The sequence below is a fragment of the Cheilinus undulatus genome, linkage group 3 (genome assembly GCF_018320785.1).
Source record: "Cheilinus undulatus linkage group 3, ASM1832078v1, whole genome shotgun sequence".
Lineage (NCBI taxonomy): Eukaryota > Metazoa > Chordata > Actinopteri > Labriformes > Labridae > Cheilinus > Cheilinus undulatus.
Window position 1 is genome coordinate 27,588,972 of NC_054867.1, and position 16,485 is coordinate 27,605,456.

Consider the following 16,485-nt stretch of genomic DNA (forward strand, 5'->3'; position numbering starts at 1 on the left):
TCAAAGCTAATTCAAAATGGACTGAGTCAAAATGGAAAACTGTTCTGTTGTCAGATGAATCAAATTGGACTTTTTTTTTTTAATTCATGGATGCTGTGTCCTGCACCTTCAGGAGGAGAGGGACCTTCCAGCATGTTAGTGAGGTTCAAAAGCCTGCATCTCTGATGATGTGGGGCATTAGTGCATATAGTTTACACAGCTGGAAAAATACTATCAATGCTGCAAAGTATACAGAGGTTTTAGAACAACATGTACTCCCATCCAGATGACGATGCTTTCAGGGAAGGCCTTGCATATTTCAGCAAGACAATGCTAAACCACATACTGCATTCATCACATGGCATGGCTTCACAGTAGAAAACATCATCAATAGAAAACATTTGGCTCAAAACAGAAATCTAAATGGAAATCCAGCTATGAAGACCCAGTGATGTTGAGCAGCTAGAATCCTTCATTAGACAAGAATGGGACAACATTACTCCTGCAACTGGTCTCTTCATTTCCAAGATGTTTAAATAATAGGGGATGCAACACATGGTACACATGTTCTGACTTTTTTTATGTGTTGCTGTACACACATAGAATTCAAAATGAGCTCATATCATTAAATGGTAAAACGTCTCAGTTATATGTATTTATGAGATTTGAAACTAATAGCATTGTGTTTTTATATAAATTTTACACAGCACCCCAGCTTTTTTGGAAATGGGGTGTTTCTTGAAAAATAAAGGGGTAATAAACTATGGGTAGAATAATGATAACGACATAAACTAAATCAAAGAAAAAGAAACTAAGATTGAAAAGGTAATAAGAGAAAAGTTAAAAGGTAAACGTTTGATAACACAAGGTGAAGATGACTTTTGACTTGTCCACTGAGCTGCCAGCAAGTTTTTTTTATAAGTGAAATGAGACATTAAGAAGCAGTGGCAGGCTTATTTAATATCACTGTGTCTGCAGGGAGATGTTGCGGTAGCATATTCAAAGTGTGCTTAAAGGGACAATAATTATTGTATTAACATGACAGCTAGGGCTGAAACGATTCCTTGAATTATCCGAGTGATTCAATTAAAAAAATTCCTGCCTTGAAGCTTCACTTAAATTAGTCATGTATCCATATGCGCCCATGCTGTAAGCTTCGACATCGCGCCGTATGTTGCACAGGGTGCTGTGTGTCACACGGACAGCTATTTGTGTGGCACAATGCACTTGTTTTTGCAGTTACTATAACATAACATGCATGATTTGAGGCGTGAAAATCACAGAGGAAGAAAAGTTGATGCATTGATGTTTGCAGGCACACCTGCGTTTTTATGCATCAACTGGCCATGGCTTTATGGCAAATATGGCACTACGCCTGCACCGGTGAACCTACGCAGAACTTATGCGCTGCCTGCATGACTCGCTGGTGTCAGACAGCACACTTTGTTTTTGTCTGAGGGCATTTCATAAACTTCTCTGATTGACCCAACAGTTTCACAGAAAACCATCAGGCTTCACGATTTAAGTCCTGCTTTGGTGCTTTTCCAAAAATTCAGTGCACTGACATCTTGATTGCAGCGTATTTTTCAAAAAGTTTCAGCATACCAAATAATCTGATAAGCCTTATATTGATAATGAATTGACACCAATAAAATAGAAACACCTTATTGCCACAGACAGTGACTGAGACTAAATAGGTTAAAGTTCATCATCATACAGTCAGGATTCAACAGGTCATAGAAGCAGCATTATCCCTTAAAATGTGTTCTCCATGTCAGTGGATGGTCTTAAAAGGTCATAATTTTATGGTGGATGAACTCACAAACAAAAATAAGCAAAAATTAAAAGTGAACACCCTTTGAAAAAAATAGACCATATTACTGTAATCTACAGGTTCACCTTACAAACATCATCAGACCACTGTGTGAATGATGGAGCTTTTTTGTTGCTAGAATGTGAAATATTACAATTATGCATAAAGTAGAGGATGTTAAAATGATTAAGTATCCCTTTACTTTAATGACAAATTGGAAAATAAAAATAAACTGTTATAGAAGAAATAAAGTGTTGGCACCCAAAATTTCCTGGAAGAGGATCCCTAAACCCCAAATATGGCATAATCTAATGTCATTATTTAACTTCCTTTCCTTGTAACTTTAAGAACTGTAAACTGTCAGCAGAACTTAACTGCACTTGGAGAATATGTTAATACCAACTTTTAATAAACAAGTAGTACATTTAAGGGACCCAGCCTCTTTTCTCATTTGTCTAGTACTACTTCTCTTGAAAAAGCAAAAGTGACTGATTTAAAAAATGCAATATTTCTTATTAGAGTACTCAATTAATCAACAGAAGAATTGATAGAGTACTCGATTACTAATAGTATCTATTACTGCAGCCCTTCTGACAACCCTAGTTATTTTGCATTATTCTAGGTCAAACACCTCAAAAGCAGAGGGTTCAATATAGGTCTGTTAAATTTAGGGCCAGTGTTTTTTGTTTTCAAAAGAAAAACAACATATTGTGCAAGCATACTGTGCATATTACCATTCAAGAATATTATCTGATTTTCTTTAAGAAGCATAAAACTGGAACCCGGGGATTACAGCTAGGGACTGTTAATCCTTGAAACCTTAATTCTCCTAAAATGATTTGAAAATCAAACTTAGGGAAAAACAGGTATTACAGTTTTTCATCAGTTATTTTATTATTTTTCTTTCAAAAAGAAACACCACTGGTTTTCATCTACAAAAAAAAAACATTATCCCTGAAGACTTTTTTACCTTTTTTCAACCCACTGTTGCCTTTCTGTCTCCTTAAATTCTCTTGCTTTCTAAACTAGAACTAGTGCATGCCATGGCACCCTCTGCTCCTCACTTAACTTAAAGTGAGAGGTGATTTTATGGGAGAGGCAGACCACATGTGATGTAAAGGAAGGGAGGATATGCTCCATTTACCTCACATGACAAAACCTATGGACAAAATCAGTGGAGCAAGGCATGTGGCACAGTACAAATCAATCTCAGCTCTTCCATTTTCATGATGGCTGGGAGACAAAATCATAACTGTATTTGAACCTGCATTTGACTAGATCCATCTCCTAGCACTATTAATTACATCTGAAACTCTCTTTCACTTTGCTTAGTGTGTTATCTGCACTCTCACACTCGTATTGTCATCACATTTTGGCACTAAAAGTCGGAGAAGTTCACCAGCACTGATAAATGATGTTGCATCTTAACAGTGGGTCAAGGTGAAGCAGGGTAAACTAGTTAAACATCGGAAGACCAGAAGCCTTACTGCAATAACCAACCACACTCACAAACACTCAGCTAGCTCTCTTCACTGGAGAATGATATTGCACTTTATAATCTGAAGTTGTCAGCAAAGGCTGCATTCCCATTCCTCTGGTCCCTCTCTGTCTTTCTACCGAACAGCCGGATGGATTCCTGCTCCTCTGATTGACTGTCAGCAGCTCTGTGTGTGTCTGCTCCCTGCAGTGTACCCAGTGGCTGTGGTGCAGGGAGGATCAGTGAGTGTGGTTGGTGGAGGGAGTCCAGTGGAAAAGGAACCTGGTGCAGGTACAGTAGTGATGCTGCTGCATTAACACCTCAACAAACCAGGTCAAGGTGAACCATGAATCAGACTTCTCTACAAGCTTGGGGTCTGATTTACCCTTCTCACACATTAGTACTACACAGTAGTTGGCATGTTTCTCCGTCTGCAGCCTGTTCATGACTACCTTTGCACCAGAATCAGCACTGAGGCTCGTTGTTACAGCTCTTGAGCCTAAATGGATGATCTAAAAATGTCAGATAAACTCAGTGTCTTCAGGGCTGCAGCCCAAGCCCACTCTGCTTAATGCATCAAAATATGCTGCAGAAGCACAAACAACCACACTGCACACATGTGCAAACAGACTTATTACATAATCTTTATCGTACGATGTCATCATTTCAGGAAACGCAGCTGTATCATGGCATTTGTTTTTAGTTTTTTTTCTATTTAAATTAAGAAGTGGGGTACAATCCATATATACGGCTCTAAAATAACTAAATGTATAATAATCTTTCAAGTAATCCATCAAACTAAAATGTGAAAGAACCTTTCCTCCATAGAGCATTATAACTCCTATGAGAAGCTTTTGGTTCCTGTCAATTTTGACCCCAATTTTGAGCTTTTTTTTTGATGTCCAAATATTCTCCTCCTACTGTCTTGTAACTGCCCAAAAATATTTGCTGTGGGACATTTAATTAAAAGAGAAAGGCCATTTGATTCATCTACCATGCAGCAGCAGTTTCCAGCATAAAATCTAAAATTATAGAAACAATCCATTTTAATGCTGAAGTTCTCATTTACTTTGGTAAGTCAAAAAGAAAAGACAGAATAAATTTTCGTCAGTTTCACACTAAGTTAAATACGGAAGTGAACTGCATTTACTTGACATTTTTTCTGAAGTAGAGTCATCACTATCTTAAGATAAGAATATGCAGTTTTGAGGGAAAAAAAACAGTTCTGTTTTTCTCAGTAAGCTTGTTTTGGTACACTGGCCGGTACCCAAAAATCCCAGCTGATACTGGTGTCTCACCTCAGTGCAGTTGCTACTACTTGTCATACTCAACCTCCAACAGCCTTTTTTTTTTCAAGTAGCTCCCAACGTCTCAAACCCAAGCAGAAATAAAAATGGATTGAACTAAAGAGTAGGGCAATGTTTGCCTTTTTGAATGACCTTCAAGAGAGCTTTTGCTGCATTTTTTTTATTATTATTTCAAAACAACTGAGCAAGAATTTAACTCAGAAAAACAGAGAAAGCTAGAGATCTCCAACCTGTCTAGTATGAGAAAAAGCATTCTGGAGTCAATCAGATAAATCCTCCCACCACTGATATGGCCCAAAAACAGCCATAATTTGACAGTTTTCCTTTATGATCTCACTTCCTGTACATTTTAGAGGATGATCAAACGAGGATTTTTTGAGTTCGTTTAGTCATGATACATTTGTGTACCAGTTATCATGCATGTAGCCCAAACCTGTGGGTGGGGCTTTAAAATTTGCCATGGGGCCCCCTGGGACCATTTTTTTAATGTAAAGACATGGAACCACCAGAAAACATAAAAAGCCCAAAAATATATCTTTAAAAAAAATTCTGATGTGAATGTAATACATTTCAGTCACTAAAACCTCCAAACAGGAGCTTCAAGTCTCGTACAAAATCATCAAACTCTAAAGCAACAACACTATTGCCAAATCCTAATTAACATCCCTCCTTCATTTTCCATTCATTCTTACTTACATCTTTGCTGTTCTCCACATCTGACTCGCTGCTGAAATCTTCTGTGTTGAGGTTTTCAAAGTCGGACTCGCCAACAGCGATAGGAACACAGACGGTGAGGTTGGGGTTGTGGATGAAGGACATGTAATCTTCATCAATCATGTACTTTCCCACACTGCTCCCAATGCCGCTGGTTGTTCCGTTGCCATTTTTAGGATAGTCTAATTCTCGGTTGATGTCCACTGTGTGGTTTGCGATGCAGTTCAGCTTCTTCTCGTACATTTCGTCCAGCGGCTTCTGTTCATCCTCTATGGGCTGCATTTCAGGAGTATAGAAAGTAAAATAAAAAGGCCACCAATAAAGCGTTGGAATAAACATGAAGTGAAACAAAAGTGTTAAATTATTTAAAAACTGAGAATTTATTGTGGAATTATAGGGTACCTTTTTGAGCAATGTGGATACCAGGAGCCGCACGCCAGACTTGATCCAGGCAATCCCTTTCTTAATGCGGCCGACCGCCAGCTGGAGGTTGTTGGGCTCACCATCATCATCGGTGGCCGCAAGATTGTCAGCACTGAATGAGCTCAGCAACAAGGCCAGGAACAGGTTCAGCACCTCACAAGAAGAGCACCACAGAAACACTAAATGGATTGTTTACAAGTTTAAAAAAGGACAGCAGATTACTACTAGCTTCAAGTGGTACCAACAGTGCGATCTACACCATGTCTTGTCTTACCACCAGATTTCCGATGACCATGACCATCATGAAGACTATGAGGCACATGCTCTGTCCCGCAACCTCCATACAGTCCCACATGGTTTCGATCCACTCACCGCACAACACTCTGAACACGATCAGGAAGGAGTGAAAGAAGTCGTTCATGTGCCAGCGAGGCAGCTCGCAGTCCTGGGCGATCTTACACACACAATCCTTGTAGCTTTTGCCGAACAATTGCATGCCAACCACAGCAAAGATGAAGACAATGATGGCCAGCACAAGAGTCAGATTACCCAGAGCCCCCACTGAATTACCAATGATCTTAATCAGCATGTTTAGGGTGGGCCATGACTTGGCTAGTTTGAACACTCTCAACTACAAAAGAAACAAGAAACAGGAATATTTCAGTTATACAGACTAGGGCAATGACATTAAAATGCTAGCATTTAAAAACACAGACAACTGACAACAGACTAAGAGCGTATGTCTGAAATTCTCCCCTACTTACCAATCGGAATGACCTGAGCATGGACAGACCCTCCACATCTGACAGACCCAGCTCAACTAAACTCAGAGTCACGATGAAGCTATCAAAACAATTCCAGCCTTCCTGGAAGTAGTAGTAGGGATCCATGGCAATCACCTTGGCAAACATCTCACCAGCAAAGATACCAGTGAAGACCTGAAAATAAAATATTATCAGAGGTTCACTTTTTATTAATTAGGTAGGTGCACATCACATTTTATCTTATTCAAAATCCACTATAACATCAGTGTTAAAGGACTGGAGCGTAAATGAAGTTATAATATTTTGCCTTGTAGTCAGAAATAAAGACATTAGAATAAATCTTCACGTTTTCTGGGGAACTGCATTGTGCAATTATCTTAATTATTTTTGTTAAATAAAAGTTGCTGGCTCAGAAGCAATACAAAAAGATCAATTATTTTAGGTAATCCTTGTTTTAAAGAAATACCTGAAAAAATAATGGAATACTCATTCTGTACTTTGGGGAGTAAACTACTATTTTGTCCACTGTGAGGCTCTGAAATGTGTGACATCTCTCCAGTGTCCCACAGGACATCCAGTATATGGTATCTAGCTTAGATACAGTCAGCACTACATCATAGTTGGGGGTGGGGTATCCTGTGGGGGACAAGAATCCTTTCCCCTATCCCGCCACACTGTATGTGCATGGAGTTTAATTTTCACTAATTAACAAGTGGTCATTTCCTTTATTAAGTCATTACTAATACTTGTCATGGGACAACACATTAATAAACTTATCAGAGTAATATCAGATTGTTTTCCAATTGTTTTAAATGACTGGATGAAAGATCCTACCCAGTGGGTAAAAATTTAACTGAAATATAAAAGATTTTGATTTTTAAATTTATTGGTAGCACAGAAGGCCACTTTGCAGCCCTTCAGCTCTGGAGTTGATAGTTTGTTTTCCTCCTCAGCACAAGGCAGATGTGGCCCTTTTTGATGGTCCCCTTGGTGTGGTAGTACGTATCTGCAGGCTCGTAGGCAGCAGTTTCAGGACCACAGATTTAGGACCATAGATCTTGGACCTTTCGCTTGAGTTGGCACAACTTTGATAGGCAGAAATCTAAAGTTCTAAACAATAATCTCATTGGGTACAGACTCTCGAATTCCTTTGTTATTTAATTTAACTTGTTTTAGTTTAACAAGTTTTGGTTCTACTAACTGTTTCTTTTTTTACTGAAACGCCTCATTCTGAAGGACGTGAGAATACTTAACTCATTAGGTACTACACTTTGATTGTCGTCTGTTGCGGTCGTGAGAATTAGCAATTGCAAAGCTAGCAATCTGTATGTAAAACAATGCCCCTAAACAACTCGCATGTGTGCAAGCAGAGTCCTAGATCTATGGTCCTGAATCTGCGGTCCTGAAACTGCTGCCTGCGAGCCTGCAGATATACCCTTCTCCCTTGGTACTGACTGTATCGGTTTATGGGTCCCTCTGTGATGCTTTTCAACATCCCAAACTCAACCCTGAGTTCTTAGAACTTAACAAAAACAGATTTGAGTGGCACCAAGTGTGAGTGCTTAAGTACGGATGGGAATTGAGAACCGGTTCCAGTTGGTTCATGGTAAGTATAATTTGACTTTATTACAAAAAGATACAAAAACAACCTCTTTAATGCCAAAGTGAAAACAGATTTCTACAAAGTAATGTCAACTGAATAAAAATATATCAGATAAAGTAAGTGACTGCATAATATTCAGTCCGTTTAAAATGACTGACCTAACTAAACAGGTGTACAGCCAACTGGTGCTAGTAGTCTCACTATTAGTGAAATGGGGATCACCTGAGTTCAGTGAAAGTGTCTCAAATGAGTATAAAGAAGCCTGTAACTGGAAGTTGCAGTCACTGGTTAATCAGTATTCCTGGCTACCATTACACCATGAAGACAAAAGAACACTCCAAACAACTCAGAGAAAAGGTTATTGAAAAGTATAAGTCAGGTGATGGATAAAAAATTTTTTCCAAGGCACTGAACATCCCCTGGAGCTCAGTTAAATCCATCATCAAGAATTAGAAGGAATCTGTCATTTATTCTATGAATTTTCTTACATTTAGCACTTAAGGCTAATTCAAACACATCATTTCATCACACTGTGCGTTTATGAAGTCCAAGTAAGAACACTGGTGTTCTTACTTGGATCATTCAGAGAACAAATCTCAAAGTCTAATTTTAAAGGTAGCTTTGCCACCCCCCCCCTGACAAAATGACATCACCACATACCATAACAACACAAATAAATAGAAAAAAGACACTCATCTATATACAATTGTAAGTGCCTATTCAAAGTATTTACGCCCTTTTATTGCTTTTATTGAACTGCTCAAGCTCTGTCAGGTTGTGCAGGGATCAGGCGTGAACAGCCCTTTTCAAGTCCAGCCTCTAGTTCTCTATTGGTTTGAGGTCAGGGCCACTCCAGAAACACTCCTTGTAGTCCTTAAACTATTCTGCTCTCCTTCTATCAGCCTCTCTGATCTTTGGCTATGCACTTTAAAGAGCATGCCAAAAAATATCTTAAAAATAAGACAGAAATTATTGAAGAGCTTAAAATTCTTTAAGAATTTGGGCACTAATGGCACAACATTATTAAGAAGCTTTTTTTTCTTATTCTGCAAAATCTTGTGCGAAAATTGAATGCTGCAGGAAAAAACTCTTGCTTACACTGCATTTATTTGATGTAGTGCTGATTAAAAACGGATTCTGATTTGCTCAGACAGAGGACTCTTCTCACAGGACAAGGTCATAGAGCAGTGTGTCTGTGGTTCAGTTTGTAGTATTCTGAGCATTTACCCCATCGTCCACCCAACAGCTTATCTACTGCCCAATCAGTGCTGCAGAGAACACCCAATGATTCATGCTGCACCATCCATCAGGCTGATTCCTCTAACTTAAGTTTCTGTTTTATTCCTGACAGAATGCCAATCCCTATGACCTCATTTCCTGTCTTAATGTTGGTTTTCAGCCAAAGCTGCTGCCCTCAGACAGCTGCGCAATGTGTAGATCGGACAGCAAGGACAGAGCACTAACAAATCAAAATGTGTGCTGCACATGTCTTAAGAATGGACTCAGCCTAACCAGTCCTGGAAAAATGAAGCCTAATTATCAGGACTGCATTTATGTGCGTCTCTGCGGGTGTTTGTGAAAGGAGAGGGAGAAAGACTTTGTCAGACTTCAGTAGAGCCGAGGTAAGCAGGATGCAGCGGAGGCAGAAGAGTGACCTGAGTGAGGGTGATGGGAGTTTGGGGAACAGGCTGGCCGGCTGCATTAAAATGGAACTAAATCATTAATGAGACCCCATCAGAGTCCTATATTCACTTTGGCTGTGCGTATTCTTAAGTGCACATACCAAATGATACATTGATGTATTGGTTTGAGGTTATGTAGGTGGGGCCAAATGAACTTGGAAAGCTTTAGGAGAGACACATGAAGGCATAAAAAGTTGCACAGATAAATAGAAAGAAAGAAGAAAGAAGAAGAGGAGCAGATCCTTACCAGGTTGCCAGTATACAAGACATCCTCAAAGCGTGGAGTCATAGGGTAGTGCTCCATTGCCATGAAGACAGTGTTGAGGACGATACAGATTGTAATAGCCAGGTCTACAAAAGGGTCCATGACAATCAAGTTGACTATGTGCTTGATCGTCAGCCAAAGGGGACAGCACTCCCAAATGAGGAAGGTGTTCGAAAACTTGTACCAGCAGGGAGGACACTTTCTCTGAGATTCCTCCAACTCTGCAGGATGGGAGTAAGAAAATGGAAAATCAAAAAGGCTATGAAGGAAAAAAACAGCTTTGATTGAGCCCACTAGGTTATACAAGCAAGACCTTTCTGTTTAGAGGAAATTTCAGGTGTAACTGCAAGAGTGCCGTCATGTATCAACCAGGAGACGTACTAATAAACATGGACAGCTTTAAAAACTATCTTCTGTTACAACTGGCATATTTAGATCTAATACAGACAGGATGCATGCATAACAAAAGCACACATGTCATCATGGATTTGTAAATGTAGTTGTAAAGGCTCATCAGTTTATATAAATATAAGTGTCATTAGGGGTGGCCCAACTGACTTATGCAGGGGCTGGCCTGAAGCATGTGTGTGCAAACTTCAACTAATATCATTTAATCTTTCCCATGTCCATGCCTTCTTTAATATCCACCATATAAATTATCTTAGTAATTTTTTTACTCCAGTGAATTTTTAACTTGTACAACATGATGGCAACACACACATTTCTCAGCTTAACACTTAAAAATGTAAGTCAAACTATTAAAAAAAGAAATTTTGCATTGAAAGAGATTTGCAGCCTCATGGTTTTAATACTGGCAAGGCCTTTGAAGAGGTAAATAGCCAATCGTGATTTAGGACAGTGATCATCCACTGGGGCGATAGCCTGCCCTTACACCTTCCTCTCTGGCCTGTGTTATCAGGGATGACATAAGATTTCATGAGTTTTACAGAAATTGTCCTGATAGCTATTATTTGTTAATATTCAAGCAAGAGTAGAGCTACCACTCTCAAAGAAGCTGTACTTGCTGTCCGTGCACTGAACAGTACCCGAGAAGTGGTGCAGCTAAAACTAATCTACATTTTTCATGACTGAAATGTTAAATGTACCTTAGCAAACAGTTTTCTGTTTTTTTTCTTCAAATCTATCCTTCAATCTTGAAGTATAACATTTCTGATAAACACAGACTAGGGTTGTCAAAAGATTAAATTCTTAATCACGAATAATACCAGGATTTCAGTAGCTAACTGCAATTAATCCCACCCTTTCTGTCACATCTTAAAATTAGACTATTTTGCATTTTAAATTGTTATTGTGTCATTTTTTATATGTTTACTCTCTAAGATTAAAGGTAACTGACCTCCTGTTTGGCCTTGTCTTTGCTTTTATAGGTAGGTAACCATATAACATGAACTTAACTTAGGAAAAAAAAAACTTGTTATTGATTGAAAAGAAAAGAAGGGGACAATAAAAGTAACATTTTTAATAACACATGGTACAGATTAGCTGTCTGTGAGTTTTAAAACTAAAATGAGGCATTAAGAAGCAGTGGACTTATTTTACATTGGTAAAGTGTGCGATTAATCATGATAAATTAAATTGGTGCACTTAAAGCAGATCATAGTTAGTCGTGATTAATGCGATTTATCTTGAAAGCCCTAACACAGACTGATAAAAACATTCTGATTCAGGCTCTGTGAGAGAGCAGTTTTCCTTTTCCTGCAGGTTTTTTCTCATGAATCACCACAGCATTTGTCCCAGGATGGACAACATAACAGTCCCACTAATGTGGAGCAAAAATATCTAAACCATCCCCTTGTGTGTACCTGTGGCTGGGACTGACCTCCCTGTTAAGGCTAAAAAATACAATCCTTTCTGGAGGAAAACACAATTATTCAAACAATAATATACTTATTTAACCTACATGTATTTGAAAAATTGTCACCCACAGAGTCTGTCAAGAAATAAAAAGCTGGTCCTAGTATGAATGTAGTTAATGACCCTTGGTTTAGGAGTTTAGGGTGGCCCCTGGGATCAGCCAATAGAATTTCAAGGTGACTTTGGCCAATCTCTGGTCAATATACACATCATTTAATTGTGTGAAATAAAATGTAACCTTGGATAAAGCCTGGTTAAAGACATTGGACAACGACTGTACCCTCAATCAGTGTGTTGGTGACCATGCTCATCTGACTGTTGGCCCGGTCCTTTCCTTTGAGGGAGGAGTTGAGCTGATCCACAGATACCATAAGGGAGCCCGAGTGCTTCTTCTTTATCTCCACGTCAGTCGTCTGTACTCAGACATGGGAATAACATTAGTCAGAGACAGGACCAAAACTAAAGAAATCATGTTCAAACTCAAGCTCTTAAGGTTAACATGAATCATTAACACTTTGGGTCTAATCAGAAGACAAAATTTACTGTGATGCAAAGATAAAGTCCCCATATGTGCAAATCTTAGTACTTCCCGTCACTACACACTTAAAATTCAGATAGTAAATTCTCAAATAGTTGAATACATAAACAAATCCGAGGGAGAACTTGGTCCTTTCTTCAACACTTTTATCCAATTTTCCCCATTTTCAACAGCAGTCTTGTACGGTGCATTCTAGCAGTTCTGGATTGTATTTGAGAATTTACAATAAACCTCCAAATCCCTTCATTTCACACTGTAAAAACAAAATCTGCATCCCCTACAACAACAACATTTAACTGCATGCAACGGCATGCATGTCAAGAACAGAGGGGAATTCATGACAATATTTGCTGCTACCCCATGCTACATTTTAAGAAAGGTCAAAGACAAAAGCAGGTATCTTGGCTGAGAATTAAAGAGGAGGCTACCATGCTGGCTTGAATGAGAAGACATATTGTTAAAGAAAAAAAAGTTTAGATTTGTTCTTGCACCATCCAGTGGCTCATGAGCAGAGGATAAATTTTGGCAGAGTAGGGGACAGGTAGGAAAATAAAGAGTGAAAGTGATTTAGTATGGGCTTAAATGAAGAAGCCCTTAAGAATGCAATCATTAATAGCAGGAAGCTAATTTTGTCCCCAGTTACATAATTCAAAATTCATAAATGAATGTAAATGACTGTAAATGCTTAAGCTCAGGAATGAAAATCGTTAGAGGGACAAAGGGATGCTTTTATATTTCCTTGTTGTTAGGTATAAAAGAATGGGTGATCATGATTTTGTGAAGTTAGTTTTTTTGATACTGTTTCAGCTGATAAGCCTTTAAAACAATAAAAATGAACAGCTGAAAAGGGTAACAAGATCAAGGGGAAACTGTCAGAGGCAGTGTATGAAATAATAAGACAGAAACTCGATATTCAGGGGAGGAAAAGGGAGCTAGAAAGAGAGCCAAAGGGGAAGAGGTGGTAAAAGAGAAGCTGCAGAAACCGGGGCCACCACCATCATGCCTAAACTGTATTGGTGTCCCATGGACGTCCTTACACTGTCATCAGTGGCTGCCTTATCTATTTTCACCTCAGGCAGAAGCCGTCTGCCGGGCCCAGGGCCGATGAGAGACACCACGCCATTGCAGTCCACTGTGCTGTTCCTCTTCCCTCCAGAGTGGGGTGCCAGTGGGTGGATGCGTGACGAGCCCTGGCTGTAGCCACTGTAGCTGTTGCGACGGTAAGGGATAAACAGGGAGCCTCGGCGGTCTTCGCTCTCCTCCACCGTGCTGTGTTCATCATCTGCAAACTCGTTCTCTGAGCCCATGTCCTTGGAGCGGCCTTTGAAGCTAAAGATGCTGCTCCGGCTGTTGTGGCGCGACATGAAGGGAGAGCCGGGGATGCTGAGTAGTGACTGGGGAGTGAGAGACAGATGCAGAAAGAGAGAGAGAGAAAAGGAGTTATTAAAAACAGCAGGAGCTTGTTGATGTGTAAACAGGGTGAAGATATGAAGTAGAGCTCACACCTGACAAGAATAAAGCAAAGAGCCAGTAGAAAAAGGAGTTTTTTTTAATCTCAATCAAATAGCAAACAATAGCAAATAAAACCAACCAAATGACAATACATGTCTCTTGCTTTTTTAAGGATTCAATGTAGACATTTTGATTTGTCAGATTTCCCCACATACACCTGATAATAGCATTAATCTTACTAATTAAAATAAAAAATATGCATGTAACTATTCATGTTTACAGAAAAACAGATTATTTTCCTGCTTAGCCAATTTCATTATGTTAGAAATTCAAGCCATTTGTCAGGCTATTTAAGGATATTTAACAGCATATTTTTGTCAAGATGAAGCAAACAATTATGACCCTTGACATTTTCGAAGTAAGTTTGATTTGCATTATTTTTCAATCATCTTGCAGGAGTTTGCACCCATAAAGGATTACAAGCTGTATGTGGCATTTGAAAGTAAATTTGAGTCAAGGGACCAAGTGGTCAGTGAGAGATGGGTGGCAGTCGGAGGGCAAATTTCCTTAAGGAGCAGCCCAACTTCTTGCCAGATCAGGCATTTGGTAACTGAGTTGCAGAGAACATGTCCACGTCACTATTATCAGGCAAAAATAAAGCCAAGATGGCTGTGGCTCAAAAATGTACAGCCAAGGAAAAAGCAGGTCATTTTTTCTGAGAAGTTAAGTCTAAATTTGTTACTTGATGCTATAAAAAGGGGTTTCATGCCATGGGTGACAGCTCTGTTGACAAATGGGTGCACTGTTTGAACACATTAAAGGTAAGAGAATATTTTAAAGCTCTGTCAGAAGAGAGTCATTTAACTTTTCATTTGTGCCTGTGCTTCAAATGGACACAACATCATGAAGAACCTGTACCAAGCTGGATTGCAACTGGCTGGTGTGGCTGGAGTGCTGCACAACCCTGGTGCTCAGTCTTGATTTCTCTTGTGGAGGAAATGCCACATTTTGCCACATAAGACCTGGGGAGGAATCCTTGAAACTTCAGCTTTCCCTCATCTATGAAGGTGAAGGTCAGAGTTGGAAGGCCAAGAGAGCAGATGCAGTGCTGAAATATACTCACCCATACATGGGAAAAGCTGGCATGGGGCAAACACAGAAACTACCTTAAAAGCACTGACAAGGCTCATAGGAGGGGTTACCCAAGACAAAGCCACAACTGGATGTTTCCAAACCTCAGATGCCAACAATGAAACCATTTCCATGTGGAGGATAATTATGCAGCAGCAGAGGAGGAACATATCTGCAAGTATGTGTCAATATACAGCATGATCATTTTTAAAATGGTCTGAAGAGAAAGGCGACCTGGGCAAAGCATTGTAGAACTGAGCCCCAACCAATCCAAGACCTTTTTTTGCTACTCACTGTAGTATAAATCAAAAAACCTTCGTAAAGTGGTAGATAAGTGTAGCCAACCGGTATATGTACATTATACATAGAGAGGGGGATCCTGAAGCCTTGGTGGCTGCTAGTGCCAGTACAATATCCAACATAACTGATCTAGATGGTCAAATCCAAGTTCCATCAGTGCTGGGAGCAGCCAGCACCTTCAGTGAGAGCATTCCCCACAAACCAGACTGGAACTGAAAGCCTGAAAGCCCTTAGCAGAGCTAAAGAAGCAGCCTGAGAAACTGAGTAAGTGGGACTTTTTAACTGGTCTGGAAAATCAAGCAAATAATCCTGATGGAGCTAAGGTCAGTGTTGCTGCACATTTTCAAAATCACATTTTAGATATTTTCAGGCCCAAACAAAGAAAAAATAATGACTAATATGACATTTCTGAACAACTCAGAGCAAGTGAATTTCCAGTTTCATAAGGGACTCAAAAGCTTTGATTCCTCTCATCCCCAATCTTTTTACTAATCTCACAGGTAGCTTTATAATTGCCTTTTTTCCATGTCAATCATTGCCTATATTTTAAGAGTTTCATTTTTCCTTAGAACTTTCATTTTCCCATCTTTTTTTCCTTTCTGTCCTTATCAGTTTGTAAACATGAATTTCATACACTGCTGTAAAAGAAGAGTATATCAACAAAAGAAGAGCAGTAAAAATCTATGGTGATAACAAGACAATAGAGGATCTCAGTCACATTGCAATCTTAAATTAAAGACCTTTCTCAAATAATGATAAGACATTTACCTCAAATTTTAAGAATCTAACACTTGAGAAGAAAAACTCGACACATAAGGGACATTTCAGCAATTTCAGGTGAGCTAGATCGGTAACAAGGTTAAAACAGGGCAAAATAGGAGCGCACAGGAACGATCTAACTTCTAGATTGACAAGAAAACTGAAGGGTCAACATTCAAAAATGTCCTTTCAAATTCTGGGTCAGGTACACAGGTAACAAGGTTTGCCTGCTGATATGGTATGCAGGGACGTTGCAGCCCCATCTCTGATTAAACCTTTCATACAGATTAAGGTTGATTAAGGTTGATAAAACTGAAGCACAAAATAGAGCCTTGTCCCATTGAAGGGATGGTGTACTGTAGAAAACCAGTAACACCCTCTTAGAACATCATCTGTAGTATGT

The 16,485-nt window shown here is 39.3% G+C and overlaps 1 protein-coding gene across 3 annotated transcripts in view; it reads right to left on the reverse strand.

Moving 5' to 3' along the window:
- scn8ab (sodium channel, voltage gated, type VIII, alpha subunit b) overlaps positions 1–16,485 on the reverse strand; it is a 95,392-nt gene that overhangs the window by 26,940 nt on the left and 51,967 nt on the right. For all 3 annotated transcript variants that reach the window (XM_041778062.1, XM_041778071.1, XM_041778080.1), the window contains exons 12-18: positions 13,511–13,834; positions 12,183–12,315; positions 10,010–10,248; positions 6,478–6,651; positions 5,988–6,344; positions 5,693–5,866; positions 5,273–5,566 (exon numbers count right to left, since the gene is read on the reverse strand). In XM_041778062.1, the coding sequence (XP_041633996.1) occupies positions 5,273–5,566; positions 5,693–5,866; positions 5,988–6,344; positions 6,478–6,651; positions 10,010–10,248; positions 12,183–12,315; positions 13,511–13,834 (1,695 nt within the window). The remainder of the gene's footprint in view (positions 1–5,272; positions 5,567–5,692; positions 5,867–5,987; positions 6,345–6,477; positions 6,652–10,009; positions 10,249–12,182; positions 12,316–13,510; positions 13,835–16,485) is intronic.